General features: G+C 36.7%; 1 protein-coding gene across 6 annotated transcripts in view; it reads left to right on the plus strand.

Moving 5' to 3' along the window:
- Positions 1-15712, plus strand: part of DNAJC5B (DnaJ heat shock protein family (Hsp40) member C5 beta) — a 98550-nt gene that overhangs the window by 62587 nt on the left and 20251 nt on the right. For all 6 annotated transcript variants that reach the window (XR_009603480.2, XR_009603481.2, XR_009603479.2 and 3 more), the window contains 2 exons: positions 6898-7111; positions 11012-11183. Coding sequence is in view for 3 of the 6 variants with exons in the window: in XM_060610646.1 (XP_060466629.1) it covers positions 6898-7111; positions 11012-11183 (386 nt within the window). In the remaining 3 variants the exon portion in view is untranslated. The remainder of the gene's footprint in view (positions 1-6897; positions 7112-11011; positions 11184-15712) is intronic.

Below are 15712 nucleotides of genomic sequence, written 5' to 3' on the forward strand. Positions count from 1 at the left end.
ACCACAATTAAAATTAGAAAATATCTAGAACCAGGGGCACCTGGGTGGCTCAGTCGGTTAAGCGTCCAACTTTGGTTCAGGTCATGATCTCATGGTTTGTGGGTTCAAGCCCTGCATTGGGCTCTGAGCTGTCAGCTTTAGATTCTGAGCTTTTGAGCTTGCTTTGGATTCTGTGTCTCCCTCTCTCTGCCTCTACCCTGCTCATGTTTCTCTCTCTCTCTCTCAAAGAATAAACATTTTAAAAAAGGAAATATCTAGAACTGAATGTCACATATTAAAACTTGGGAAATGCAGTTTAAGTAGTACTTAGAAGGAAATTTATAATTAGATGCACATTTTAGAAAACTGAGTCTAGCAATAAATAAAAAATAATACAAAATGGCCAAGTTGAGTTTATCCAAGAACACAAACTTCAATTAACATTAGAAAATCAATCACATAAACAGATTGAAAGACAAAAAAAAATGTGTCTTCTCAACAGATAAAGAAAAAGCATTTGATAAAATCTAACATCCATTCACTGTTAGTAAATTAGTAAAAGAGAAGGATGGCTGCTATAATCACTTTTATTTTTTTAACTTATTTTTATTTTTTTTATTGCTTATTTTGAAGAGAGAGAGAGACAGAGTGCAAGCAGGGGAGGAGCAGGGATAGAGGGAGACAAAGACTCTGAAGCTGGCTCCAGGCTCTGAGCTGTCAGCATAGAGCCCTCAAATTCATGAGTTGTGAGATCATGAGCTGAGCTGAAGTTGGATGCTTAACCGACTGAGCCACCCAGGCACCCCTGATACAACTGCTTTTATCTGACATCATACCCAAGGTCTTAGCCAAAACAATAATAAGAAGAAAATGTTAAATGATATAAGGACTGGAAAGGAAAGAAACAATTTTTTATATATTATATAACTGTGTATGTAGAAAATGCAAAATAATCTGTAATTTATTAACATTAATAAATAAGCTTAGGAACATCAATATATAAAAATCTCTTATATCTGCAATGAATTAAGAAAACATTTTGAAATGTCAAAACCACACACACAAAATATAAGTTCCTAGGAATAAATCTCATAAAATATATGCAAGACGTAAATGGTAAAATTATAAAACTTTGAGAATCTTTCTGAATTCAGACTAAAATTGATCAATTCAACTAAATGAAAATTAAGAATTTCTGTTCATCAAAAGAGTCCATAAAGAAAATAACAACAAGTTCCCAGAATGGGAGAATATATATGTAATACATATAAGTGACAAAGGATTCATATATAGAACACATATTTTTTAAATACTACAAATTAATTTAAACATCAAACTAAACACTGGCAAAAGATTATGCACTTAAATAGAGGATATCCAAATTATAATTGCAAGAATATATATATCAGCCTCATTAGTAATTAGGAAAATACAAATTAAACTACAAAGAGATGTATATATGTATATATGTGTATACATATGTATATATGTATGTATATACATATATATGTATATATGTGTATACATATGTATATATGTATGTATATACATATATATGTATATATGTGTATATATGTATGTATATATATATACATATATACATATATCTATATCCATCCAACTGTCAAACATTAAAATGTCCATCACTACCAAATGTCAGGGAGATGTGTGCACTGGGATTCCTATGTTGGTTTCTTATGTTTTCACTTGGGTGTTGATTTAGTCCAAGAGGGCACAGGAGGTCCACCAAACTTCCAGTATTATGACAGCTATCAAGCTCCATTATGCAACACTTGCCATACATCTAGGGTTACTAATCTAGGGGTTGTTTTCACCTTCAAACTCTGGTTTATAGCAGTTAATTTTCCTATTTACCACCAGTCTCCTTCCCATTATAGCCAATTTTTTCTAGAAATAATTATCTGAGAATAATATTTAAGAGAATATTATCTAGAATATTTCTAGAAAGTCTATCTCTGAACTCAGATTTTGCTTTGTTTTGCTACCTGAGCTTTTTCAAACTCAGATTTTGTTTGGGTTTTTTGTTTGTTTTTTTTGTTTTTTTTGGTTTTTTTTGGTTTTTTTTTGCTATCTTCGCAGTAGATGCTAACTTTATTTTAAAGGTTCTAGGAGATGGGAAGAAATCAATGCTTCACTCTTCTTCTTCTACTCTTTCATCTTAGGCAACAGGTAGCTTCTTCTGGGACACTGGAGGGGAAATAAACTTTGTGGCTGAGAGAGTTTAACAGAAAGTCACACTGCAGTGGACAAATTTTGAAATAGGAAACAACAGGAGGTAATTGGAGAAAGCAGCTGAAAATGTGTTGAGTGGGGAAAGGCAGCTTGTAGACACAGCCACGCCAGGATGGAACTTAATTCCCTGAAGTTCAGATGCCACCCTTCCCAAACAAGGTCTCCTCTGATATTTCAACCCCATGGAGATAGATCTGGCCTAGAATTGAGGCAACATGGTCAGAATCAGGTCTTAGATGACGTAGAGACTGGTAGAGAGTAGTAGGTAGATCTGATCTGAGTGTCAGATGTTAAGAGGAAAGGAACTGGGCAAAACATCATAATTCTTAGAAGTATGCCACTGTCTCAAAATAGGGGCCATAAGTAATTACAACTATAAACCCCACGTTTATCTTCTTCACCACTCAACTGAATTCACTATGCATTTCAGTTTACGGTTGTCAATGGATTGCAAAGTGGAAATGAGAGGCATTGATGCTATTTCTAACATTAGTTATAGCCATACCAGATTAATTAGGTGATTAAGAGTAGAGAGAGATTTAGGATAAAAAGCACACATTCTGGTTAGAATTCTATTACTTTTTAAGTTTAAAATGAGAAACTATAAGAAAGATCTTTAAAATGAATTAGGTGAATTTTATATTTAAACGTACTCCAAGCACTTTCTTTCACCCTAAATTCCACACATGCTTCCTTGGTCTATAGGCAATTCCCAAGTGTGGGTCATTAACCAATTACTTCCTGAGCAGTTGTGTAATTTTGGTAGCTGCCTCTGCTAGCCATATTTCCCAAGGATTCCTCAGAGCCAAGAGTATCTGCCAAGAGGAGTCAAAATGCTGCTGACGACCAGGAATTGGATTTGTTACAAATGGAGATGCTCCAGCCCTCTGAATTTGCCAGTGCTATTGTTAGAGGAGTGTAATAAATGGCTGGGTGCATCTGCCCTTGTAAGCTGACAAAGATCCGAACAGCTTAAAATATGACAGGAAGCTAGGCTTCTCTGGCTAAGTCTCGGGCAGTATATAATCAGTCTACAACTGAAACCTAAAAAGAAGCAAATGTATGCAAAGAGGCACTTTGCAGGGGTTTCTTTTTTCAAGGCAGAATTAATAGCTCTTGTATCTGATTGGCTTGAATTTGATTTCTGGAACTAGTAGGGGGAAATGCTGTAAATTGTATTCGAGGGCATGGTGTGAGAATTCCAGGGATATCATGCCATTAAAATTAATGTGTTTAAAGAATCCACTTGATGTTATTTGATGATGATCATTGTATCACTGAAGTTAGAGGACTTTTTTCTTTCTTCCTTTTTTACCCCTTCTAATTTGTCAGTGGGTCATTTAAGAGAACAAACTCTAAACTTTCAGCTATTAAAAGAGAACAACATTTGTAACTGGACCTTAACAATGCTTATGGAAGGAAACTACACAAGCGATATGTATATTTTTTGTAACAAGCAAAAACAAAATAAAGAATCACCTATAATCCCAATGTGCAGCTATAAGCACTGTTAATTGTGGTCATAACCTTCCATTTTCCTCTTTCTTCTCATTTTTCTGCTTTATTTTTCCTTATACAGACATATATACCACTGTCTATGTGTATGTGCATGTGTGTGTGGGTGTGTGTATCAAGGTCACCAAAAATTTCTATATCACTAAACCTAGTGATCAGTTCTTAGTCCTCATCATATATGACCTGTTGATAGTATTTGACACAAATGACCACTCTCCTCCTTGAAATACTTTGTTCACTTAGATCCCAAGACCCCATATTCTCCAGATTTTTCCTTCTGCCTCATTGATCTTTCTTTCTTCATCTCCTTTGCTTGTTCTTCCTTCTCAAAGCCCAGTTTTTGGACTTCTCTTGGACCCACTCACTTGTGAATCTTTTCCACTTCCATAGCTCTAAATACCATCTACTTGCTGAGAACTCTCAAACATGCATCTCCTACAGTAATTCTTGCCTAAACTCCAGGCTCATATATCTCTCTTACCTCCATCTCCACTTAGAAGTCTAATAGGCATCTCAAATGTGTCTAAAATACAAACTCTAAATCCTAACAAACCATTCCCTACTGCCAAAAAAAGAAAAAAAAAATTCTTGCCAACTCATTAAGTAGTAACTACAAACTGCTATTTGCTCAGGCCAAAACTCTGGTGCCGTCTCTCATTTCTTTCTTTTGTATCCCACATCCAATTCATCAGCTAGCCTTCAAAATATATCCAGAATCCAACCACTTCTCATTATATCCTCCACTACCACACTGATCAGAACCACCATGGACTTTTCCTAAAAGAGTCTCCCTGCTTTGGTCTTTGTCCTCTCCAAGAGTCAGTAATCCTTCTAAAACTAAAGTCAGATCATACCACTCTTTTTCTCAAAAAAACCCAATGGCTTCCCACATCACCTTAAAGACCAAAAGCCAAAGTCCTTTTATAATGGTCTATTAACACTGTGTGCCTTACTTTTTAAATTTAAAAATATAAAAAAGGCAGCCTAGTGGTGGTTAAGAGCATGTGCTCGAGGTCAAATTCCCTGTGTTCAAAGCCTGGCTCTAATTATTAGCTATGTGATATTGGGCAAATTACTTAACTTTCTGGTGGCTAAATTTCCTCATCTGTAAAATGGGATCATGATAATACCTATTTCATAGAGTTGTGATAAATATTAATGAATTAATATTTATAACATGCTTACAATAGTGCTAGCACATAGTAAACATTATAAAAGATCTTTTAAATGACAAAATAGGCATTTTATGCTATTAGCACAAGATTTCATTATGAATTCTGCACATAAAAAAACATAGATACCCCAAACATCTCTCAAAAAGCATGAAAATGTTTTAGTTAAACAAATTTAAAATGAACTATCATTGTTTTATTCTTTTTGTTTATTCTGAGTTCAGAGTTGAAATCGCTTTTACACCATGATTTACACTTTTAAGTATTTTGGTACTGATGCTGGGCTGCTTAATCACCTACTTCCTAACCAGCAGTACTTTAATTCCTAAAATATGTGTGATTTTTTTCCAGCTTATTGTATAGATTGACTTATAAAGTAGACTTTACTTTTCTGTTATACTATGGACTTTTATTATTGCATTAAAATGAAACCGTTTAATCTAAACCAAAATAAAAGCTTAAGGTATATTCATACATAGAGCTATAAAGGACACAGCAGAGAGAACAAGTCACATAAAATTTCCAGTATGGAGTCATAAAATTTGTTGACTTTTTAGTGGAAAAATTACTACAGACTCAATTTTTTTTTTTTTTAATTTTTTTTTCAACGTTTTTTATTTATTTTTGGGACAGAGAGAGACATAGCATGAACGGGGGAGGGTCAGAGAGAGAGGGAGACACAGAATCAGGAACAGGCTCCAGGCTCTGAGCCATCAGCCCAGAGCCTGACGCGGGGCTCGAACTCACGGACCGCGAGATCGTGACCTGGCTGAAGTCGGACGCTTAACCGACTGCGCCACCCAGGCGCCCCCTACAGACTCAATTTTGAACACAGCTTTAATCATTATTTAAATCTGTCTGCAAAGGGAATTGAAGGAAATGGCCACCAGCCAGACCCTGACTATCATAGCCCAGTTCTCACATTCGTGTTATAGGTTTTTTAATACTTGAGTATAACAAGAATAAATTACCCTCAAATCTCTCTCTCTCTCTCTCTCTCTCTCTCTCTCTCTCTCACACACACACACACACACACACACACACACACACACCACACTGCAACACAACACATACATATATTCATCAGGAACTGATTCATGATCCACAGAGAAGACAGGCCCTTTTACTCACAACTAAATTCCTACAGATTATTTGAAGTGGAAAGACCTATTTTAAAAGAAGTCAAATAGGGACACCTGGGTGGCTCACTTGGTTAAGCATCTGACTCTTCATTTCAGTTCAGGTCATGACCTCACGGCTCATGCAATCTAGCTCCATGTTGGGCTCTGTGCTGACAGCACAGAACCTGCTTTGGATCTGTCTCCCTCTCCCTCTGCCCCTCCCCTGCTTGCTCACTCTCTCTCTCTCTCAAAATAAATAAATTTTTAAAAAAGAAGTAAAATATACATTTGACAAGGAAAGTCATAGTATCTGTTCATAAAAACAAAAGGGAGTGAAGAAGGGTTTGTGGAAGATTTGTGAAAAAGGTCATAATTTTATTCAAGGGAGTATGAATCAGATTTTTTTGGACAATTTTTCATTTAACTTTTAGAATATGTGGTGTGAACTTTTGTTAATTCCAGAAACTTGTTCCAGTTCTAAATGGAATTTTGGTGTAAACTTACTCTATTGCTCACTTGAAAGGCCTCTGCATATTGAAGTGGGCCACTGATCAGCTGCCAGGTGAAAATAAACTTCACATATTTGCCAACAGCAAAATGGCTCAGACTCAACAACTACACAGCTATTGAGAATTCCTTTGAGGATGTGAGGAAAGAAACAATACTACTGTGCCTGCACATAGAAACAAGAGACAACATCTAATGGAAACTTGCTTAGTCACATCAACATTTTTGTGAAACTTATCATTTCACAGTAATTGCATGTAAAAATGATGAACAAATGAATAATGCCCCCCTAAAATGTCATTGCAATTCTTGTCAAATAATACTTTCCCTCACTTTTTTTATTTTAAAAGAAAACTGGCCTTGAAACATCATCCAGACAAGAATCCAGATGATCCAGCTGCTGCTGAAAAGTTTAAAGAAATCAACAACGCCCACACAATACTTACTGACATGTCAAAGAGAAACATATATGACAAGTATGGATCACTGGGACTCTATGTGGCTGAGCAATTTGGAGATGAAAATGTTAATACCTACTTCATGCTGTCAAGCTGGTGGGCAAAGGTAAATCAATTTTTTCTTCAAAAACAATTCCCTAGAAAAACCATGATATTATTCACTCTTTTAGGCTCCATCTCAGAGAAAACCTAAGCTTACTATATTATTAAACTCTTATAAATAAAAAGAGGTATCACTTTAATCAAAAGCTATTATTTGAGGATCATTTTTTGCTTTAGCTCATTAAATAATCATAAAATACAGCATGACTTAAAAATACCTCTAGACATTAATTATAAATGAATTTGAGGCTTCAGGTTAATTCTGACTGGCCCCCCCTCGACCCATGACTAATTAAGAATTGACTCACTGCTCAAAAACAAAAATAATTTATTAGTGTGACAACTGCTTAGTAAGTTATTATAGGACAAATTTAGCCATGTACTTTACTATCTATAGCATAGGCTACATGAACAAACACAGTACTTGGGAGAATGTGTGGTAATTATGTCATAGGCTCACGTGCAGCCTGACTTGAAGTAGTGGAGAAGGAAATGAGGAGGAAAAAGTGAGAATTAAGTAGTGTTGAACAGTGTGTTAGAGAGACATAGAGGCAAAAGGGGAAAAAAGGATATCTGGTCAAAAAGAAGGCAACATTTTTAAGGACTTAGGACAATCAGAATTCACTTTTAACAATAAATTTTGGGTGGTTTCCTAGGAATACCTGGTATATGTCTGGTGATGGTTATGCATTTGTTCATGAGTTTTAATGTCCTTACTTTTTTTTTTTTTTACATTTATTTATCTTTGATAGAGAGAGACAGAGCACAAGTGGGGTAGGGGCAGAGAGAGAAGGAGACACAGAATATGAAGCAGGCTTCAGGCTCTGAGCTGTCAGCACAGAGCCCGACGTGGGGCTCGGGCTAACAAACTGTGAGATCATGACCTGAGCTGAAGTTGGACGCTTAACTGACTGAGCTACCCAGGCACCCCCTTATCTTTTGACAAAAGCATATTTACATACAAAGCATTCATATGATCCATCAGGATATTTTTGGACAATTCATACATTTTGTGAAATCATATGAACTCACACTCATATGAGAGGTAATTAATTTAAAAAACTGCAGATCTCCAAAAAAAGGGGTTGCATGGTCAATAGGATTCTGATTGCTATTTTCTTCCACTAAAATAAATCTTGCTAAATTGAGGAGTTTTATATATGCAGAGAAAGAATATATTTTTGCACATAAGCATGGAGAGTCTACAACCTAAAGCCACATTTGTCTTCTACAGTCTCCAAAAATGTCTTCTCCTAGAGATAACTGGGATTCCCACTTGAGATCTCCTTTCTCTATTGTTGAAGACCTGGGAGAGAGACAAGTTCCTGCTGAGTGGATTTGGACCTTGGAATGAGAGTGTACATACTGACAATATCACTTATGATTGACTTAATGTTCACATAAAATGTAGGCTTTAGGGGGCTTGCCTGGGAACCTAACCTCCAGGTGTGACATTCTCTCCCTGGGAAGGTATATCGGACATTCTAGATAATTTACACACTAATACCTGGTTGCATATTAGGGCTGGCCTGCATAAAAACAAATAGGTTTCCTTACTGAGGAAGTTGACAAAGTTGATAAAAATTCATATAGAAAAACAAACGCTGTCCAGCAGTATAAGAAATATATGAAATAATTTCTGATGTGGCTCTTTAAAAGTAAGGCTACAAAAAAATGTACCTTCTTCTGTTTATGTCAAAAGCCTAACTGCACCATGTCCATCAGAGTGGTCTGGCGCATATGATCATGTATTAAGTATGCATTAAATGAATGATTTATTGTACCACTGAAAATATGTATTTCAAAAATATTGAGCTCCTGGGGCACCTGGGTGGCTCAGTCAGTTAAGTGGCTAACTTCAGCTCAGATCATGATCTCATGGTTCGTGAGTTTGGGCTTTTTGCTGTTAGCGCAGAGCCCGCTTTGGATCCTCTCTCTGCCCCTCCCCTGCTTGCACTCTTTCTCTGAAAAATAAATACACATGTAAAAAAATAAATAAATCTTCCCATTAAAAAAAAATAGTGGACTCCTACTTATGCTCAGTAGTGTGCTAAGTACTATGAGCATGTAAGTCAAGGCTATTTGTGTAGCAGGCAACCAATCTAGTTGGATTAATTAAAGAACAAAACAATATATGATTTAAAGAAAATTTTCAGCAGAGAGTAAATATGGGAATTGCATGGTAAAGACATAAGAGGACAAAAGTAGGTAGAGAAAGGAGGAGCTGGTTGAGGCAATAGCTCAGGAATACCACACAGGAAGGTTTTTGGAGGCAGTTGGTGAGGACAGTGTTGCAGCTTTTTTCACAGAGTAATTTTCTTAAGTCTATGAAAATATAGAGTATCCACAGCAAAAAGATTATAGGTGCGAGAGTGTGACTAAAGCTCCCTCACTCCAAACCACTGTAGGCTCCACCCCATAATGAGGGCCAGAGTCAGAAAGAAGCAGGAATGAGCCAGGTGAGTTTCATCAACATTAAAGATTTCTACCTTAAGTTACTGAAGAACTGCATACACGCAAGGTGATCTTTATCCTCTTTGTTCTTTTTAGATAAAATCTGCATTCTGATTCAAAACACTTCCTATTTCAAATAACATATTTTTTACAACCATCATATTGCTGAATTAAAAAATTTGGCTTATTTTAACTTAAATTGAGGGTTGGTAGAGTTTCTTTTCATTTTAGCTATGGCAGACTTAGCTAAAGTCTGCTTTCATATGCTTGTGGGGAAATCCTGGTTCTGGCTGCTCACTAAAAGGAACAAATTATTCATCTATCTATTAATTACTTTATACATTCATTAATTCAGTAGGTATTTATTGTCTCCCACATGCCAGGTACTAAATCCTTAGGTAGGAGGGATTAAAAGATGACTAACATATAGTTACAGCCTTCAAAACTCTCGCAGTCTAATGTGACACAGACCTGTAAACAGATAAATGTCCTAAGGTGTCAACAACAACAACAGAACCATTGGACAAATTTCTGTGGAGTACAACTGGGGCACAAAGGAGGCAGTAATTGTTCTAGAGTGGGGGGATCAGGAAAGATGTCAGAGAGAGGATCTTTGAGATGAATCTTAAACTCAGAGTTGGCATTTGTTAGATGGCTGAGGAATGGAAGGAGCCCTCTGGGAAGATGAATCCACAAGGAGAGCAAAGCTATGGAAGGTATGGCAGGAATAGGGCTGTGCTAATTAGGGAAAGGTTTGAAGCCAGATGACCATTAATAAGGAGTTCCAGTCTTTCCTGAGAGGCAGGAAAGTTGCCGCATAGGTTCAAGAGAAATGTATTTCAGTAAGTTCCAACAACAATGTGCAGAGGAGAACAGGAGGCAAGAGTGGAGGCAGGGAGGCTAGTTAGGAGGCTACTGATGTGGTAAAGGCAGAGATAAGGAGATCTTTCTAAAGTCCTTACCAGTCAGGAGAGAGACAAGGGAGAGGGTGTAAGAGATCTTAAAGAGACTCTGGCAAGACTTAGTGACTAAGGGAAATGAGGAGGTGTGAGGGAGAGCTATCAATAGCTTATCTTTGGTGAGAATGACTCAATCCCCTTGGTTAGCTCATTTGACCTGTAGAGGTTGTCTGTTTGTTGTTTTGTTTGTTCTCCTCTTAATAATGATCACCATAGCTTATGAATAAAGAAGAAAGTATCACACCTCATTACTGTGGCTACAAGTCACTTCCTGTGAACTTGTTAGGCAAAACTTTATAAGGAATTTGTTTCCAAGGCAACTAAAAAGCTAGTTCTTGCATGGAATAAGGATGCGGGTGAATATGTGGTCCTCAGGGGGAACTGCAACATCTTCAGGTCTCTGAAGATACATGGATGCACACTTAATGTCTGGTTTCTCCCACACGCCACCATTCCTCACCCCTATTTTGGTTTGTCTCTGTTTCCCCTAGACCCTGTTTGTCATCATTGGACTCTTTACTGGCTGTTATTTTTGCTGCTGCCTGTGCTGCTGTTGCAACTGCTGCTGTGGACGCTGCCGGCCCAAATCATCAGTGGCAGAAGAGGACTTTTATGTGTCCCCAGAGGATCTTGAGGAGCAGATCAAGACCGACATGGAAAAAGGTGGAGTAAGATGACAGCAGAGCTAGTGGGTGTCCCTTCACAGGCCTGACCAAGCACAAGGTCCCTGGTGATGGTTATGACTAAATTGAGAGAGATCCAACAACCCAATGAGGGGAATCCCACAGATTGTCAGCTTTTGGTACCTCTTTTGGGCGAGGATAAAGGAACAGTTACCTTTCCTGGCCACAGAGAAAAGCAGAACCTGACACCATTAGAAATAAATCACAAAATATGCTGATCACAAAGCAAAGCCAGTACAATTCATGATGTTGTTACAAGAGTGTTCAGGGAGGTTCAGGGAGGTTTGGGTGGGAATACCCAGAGATATGAGAACCAAGCCTGTTAACAAAGATCTCTATTCAAATAGAAGAAAATGGACATCAATAACCCTGGACTTTTTTCTTTTCTAATTACTTGGTAATGAGTTTTTGGGTAGAGCTGGGGAAGGGTGATCTTTCTTCCCTGGAAATGAAGCTTCCTTCCAAATCCACATATTCAGAGCTAGCCTCAACCAGCATCAAGAGAAGACTGAGGGATTTTCCTGCAACCTGTGACCCCTTCCTATGGGGAACACTGGGTGGCTAATCTGGCAAATAGGTGGGTTACTGTAACAATTTTTTGTTATTGCCCTTAGAGACAAACTGTGGGCCCATGGTGAAATACAATTACCATTGTCTTTTGCCTCATTTGGAATATAAAAGGACAATTAATCTTTTATTGAGGACATACATACCAAAAGGAACAAATAAGCAGCACTACTCAAAAATGGGTTAAACAGAAATGTATAAATGTAAACTCCAGTGACCCTACATAACTTGCTTAGGAATGATGATCCCATCTGCGTTTGTAAGGGAGATAAACTGTTTTAAGATCTCATTAGCTGGCTCTGTTGTCTATAGGATCTCCCATAACATCCATCAATCCAGTACAGTACTCTATCATTGTCAGAGGATAGGAAGGGACGTGAGATAGGAGAGTATTGTCATCATCATCCACTGTGTCAACCTTTTCTTAACTTTTCCTGTATAGTGCAGAAACCAAAACTAGGTGAATTGAACCCAGATATCCCAAATCCACTGATATACACTTCTCTGAAAAGCCTCAAAATCTTTTCTATTTTAAATTAGATAAAAGCTCTACCAGGTCATTTCAGCAGACCTCCTTTGCAGAAGATTTCTTTTCTGGAACAGAAATTTACACTCAGTGCCAAATTCCACCCAGGTTTCCTTCCTGCAGGGTGACTAGTGATAAATCTGTGTGCCTCTCACTGTTCTTAGTTCTGACTCCCCAGAGCTACCAATTCCATTGCAGAGGTCATATTTTAGACTAAGTCTGATTGTGTTACAAAGAATCCTTAAGCAAAAGGACAAGCTTTATTCTATGGCTAAATATTTAAAAGCTCTATGCAGAGTTGATCCAGGTTTTATAGGGCCTGACACACTATTTGGGCAGTCCTCTTAAGAAAAAAAAAGCACAAAATTACAAATACAAAATTAGATCTGAAAGTGAATATTTATTTGGAATGAGAAAATGAAATCACAACAAATTTAAAAGTTTAAAAACTGAAAATATCATGTATCAGAAAATCTAGAAAAATAGCGAATAGTTTAACTGCCTGACACACCTCTACAGTACTTTCTCCTTATGTTTTCGGGATGCATTCATTATTCTTTGACTGCCTCTTCATTTAATAATAATTTTGGAATGTCGTTTTCTGTAGGAAGAGTAGAAAACTAATTGTTTTTCCTCTAGCATGTTTGATCAAAGTTTGTCTTCTCTCATTGGTAGAGTAGAAAAATTTCTTTTGGTTTTACAACTCACTAATAATAATGTCTAAATTTTTAGGGATTGCTTTAAATTTGGGAAGACTAATCTAGTCTATTTCATATATAAGTTGTAAGATTTGGAAGAATTTTTCACAGACCACTTTCTAAGTCTGCACGTTTCCAACTTTGTTGCCTCTACATCACCTAATACTTCCAGCATCAGAGCCCCCTGGGCACATTCATATAGTGTGACATCACCTGTGGCATGGATCTTCATGTCTCCTCAGCAAGTGAACTGGCATAGGGAGCTATAGTATTCCTCGAGCCATTCCCATGCCAGTATGGCTAGCAATAAGTAACTATAAACAGAGTTGCTGCAAACCACAAAAACATATCCCTCTAAGTCCAAATGAAACTTATCACTTAACTCTATTTCCTCTTAACTGAATCCCTCAAAACATCCATAGCCCCTCTGTTGCCACTCATTAAGAAGAAAAGTATGATGGAGGGAAAGTCAAAGTGAAAAAAGACAGTGTTTTTGCTAATTATGATTAAAATATCTTACTTTTGCAAATCTACAAAAATATAAGCACATTGCTAGGGCCCCAAAAGGCCCTTAGAAAGATTTGCACAGATAGAGGTCCATGAAGCTAAAACTCATTAACCATCCAGTAAATTTACCACTGCTCTTCAATCTAACATTTCATTACGAAAATCTATGCCTTATTTGTAGCTAGCTGCACTAGTTAATTTCAGATTTTTATTCACTAATTCAGAGACTTTATGTTTACAGATAAAATAAACATTAAGACTTGTAAAGATGAAAAAGCAGATTCCATGAGAAGACTCTGCTTTCTGGACTATGATCCAATAAACATAATGTGGTATCTTCTGTTCTGCAAAAGAAGGGGGCCCATTTAAAGTTCTTAAAGAAAATATTCTTGAAAGGTGCTACTAATCATGCAGATATCAAGCTACTCATGAAAAATGATAGGCAGCATACATCAATATTTGAGTCCATTAGAAGGCACTGGTGAGATATTAGCACTTCAAGATTTTTTTTCAGTGATTCTGAAATTAAATGAAACATGGCAAACATTTTCTCACTTGGGGAATTATTACCTTATATTGAATCTAATCATAAAATCCTAGGATTTTAAAGGTGGAAGAAATCTGAGTAGTCAACCCTTACCTTTCCACAATTTTTTATCAGACTGCTGCCTAACCTCATTTGAAAGCTGCCAATGGTGAGGAGGTTTGGGACTTTGTATGAAAGTGAGAGATACTCAAAAATTCAACAACCACAGAAGGATTATAGAGTCAAAAGCAAGTTTATACCAACCTTCTGGCACCAGCTCTCCAAGAATAACAACATTAAAAAAATTTTTTGTGTAAATATTTATGGGTTTTGTTTTGCAAAACTCTTATCCTGGCTACATATTTTTTGCTGCTTCTTTGCATAGCAAAAATTTTGATGAAAAATTTATCAGATTTTTAAGTGGATTATGATTTTAATGTCATGTCTAAGAACTTTGAGCCTAACCTTATGTCATAAAGATTTTCTTCAATGTTCTCTTCCCCTCTTTTAAAGTTTATTTATTTTGAGAGAGAGAGGGAGCATGCACACACAGGAAAGGAGAAGAAAGAGAGGGAGAGAGAGAGAATCCCAAGCAAGCTCCTCAGGTTCCACACTGTCAGCGTAGAGCCTAATATGGGCCCTGAACCCACGAACCCATGAGATCATGACCTGAGCCAAAATCAAGAGTCAGATGCTCACCTGACTGAGCCATCCAGACACCCCTCCAGTGTTTTCTAAAAGTGTCATAGTTTTATGTCTAACATTTAGATCTGTGACCCATTTTAAGTTCATTTTTGTTTACGGTGTAGACTTAGGTCAACTTTGGTGGGCTTTTTTGGCACATGGAGTTTAATTGTTCTAACGCTATTTGTTGAAAAGATTATCCTTTCTCCATTGAATTATCTTCGTCCCTTTGTTAAAAATCAAGTGACTATATTTCTATGGGTCTATTTATTGACTCTATTCTGTTCCATTGATCTATATCTATCCCTTCACCAATAACACACACATCTTGCTTTCTGCAACTTTAAAGTAAGTCTTAAAATCAGCTAGTGTGATTCCTCTAACTTTATTGTTTTTCAAAATTGTTTTGGTGATTCTAGTTTGGTTTCCTTTCTGTATAAATTTTAGTATCAGGTTGTCTAAATCTACAGAAAAATACCAATTTTTAAAATTAAAATTGCATGAAATTTGTATATTAGTTTGGGAAAAATTGAGATCTTTACTATGTTGAATCTTCTAATTCAACAACATGGGATGTGTCTCTACTTATTTAGGTCTCATTTGGTTTCTTTTATGAGTGTTCTGTAGTTTTCAGAATACAGAGATGGAATATGTTTTGTTAAATGGATACCTAACTATTTCATTTTGGGGAGAGCTATTGTAAATGGCACTGGCTTTTAATCTGGGTTTCCAGATTAAATACTTAAATACTTGTTCATCACAAGTATTTACAATTATTTTTGTGTACTGACTTTGTATCCTGTGTTCCTGTTAAGCTCACTCATTAATTTGTATTGATATGTGTGAATTCTTTGGGATTCTCTATGATGTCAATTATGTCCTCTGCAAATAGAAATAGTCTTATTTCTTCCATTCCAATCCACATGCTTTTTATTTATTTTTCTTGCTTTATTGCACTGGCTAGAATTCCAACACTTGGTTTATTACTCTGCTGTCACCAT

Source organism: Panthera onca, chromosome F2 (assembly GCF_046562875.1).
Source record: "Panthera onca isolate mPanOnc1 chromosome F2, mPanOnc1 haplotype 2, whole genome shotgun sequence".
NCBI classification, from domain to species: Eukaryota; Metazoa; Chordata; class Mammalia; order Carnivora; family Felidae; genus Panthera; species Panthera onca.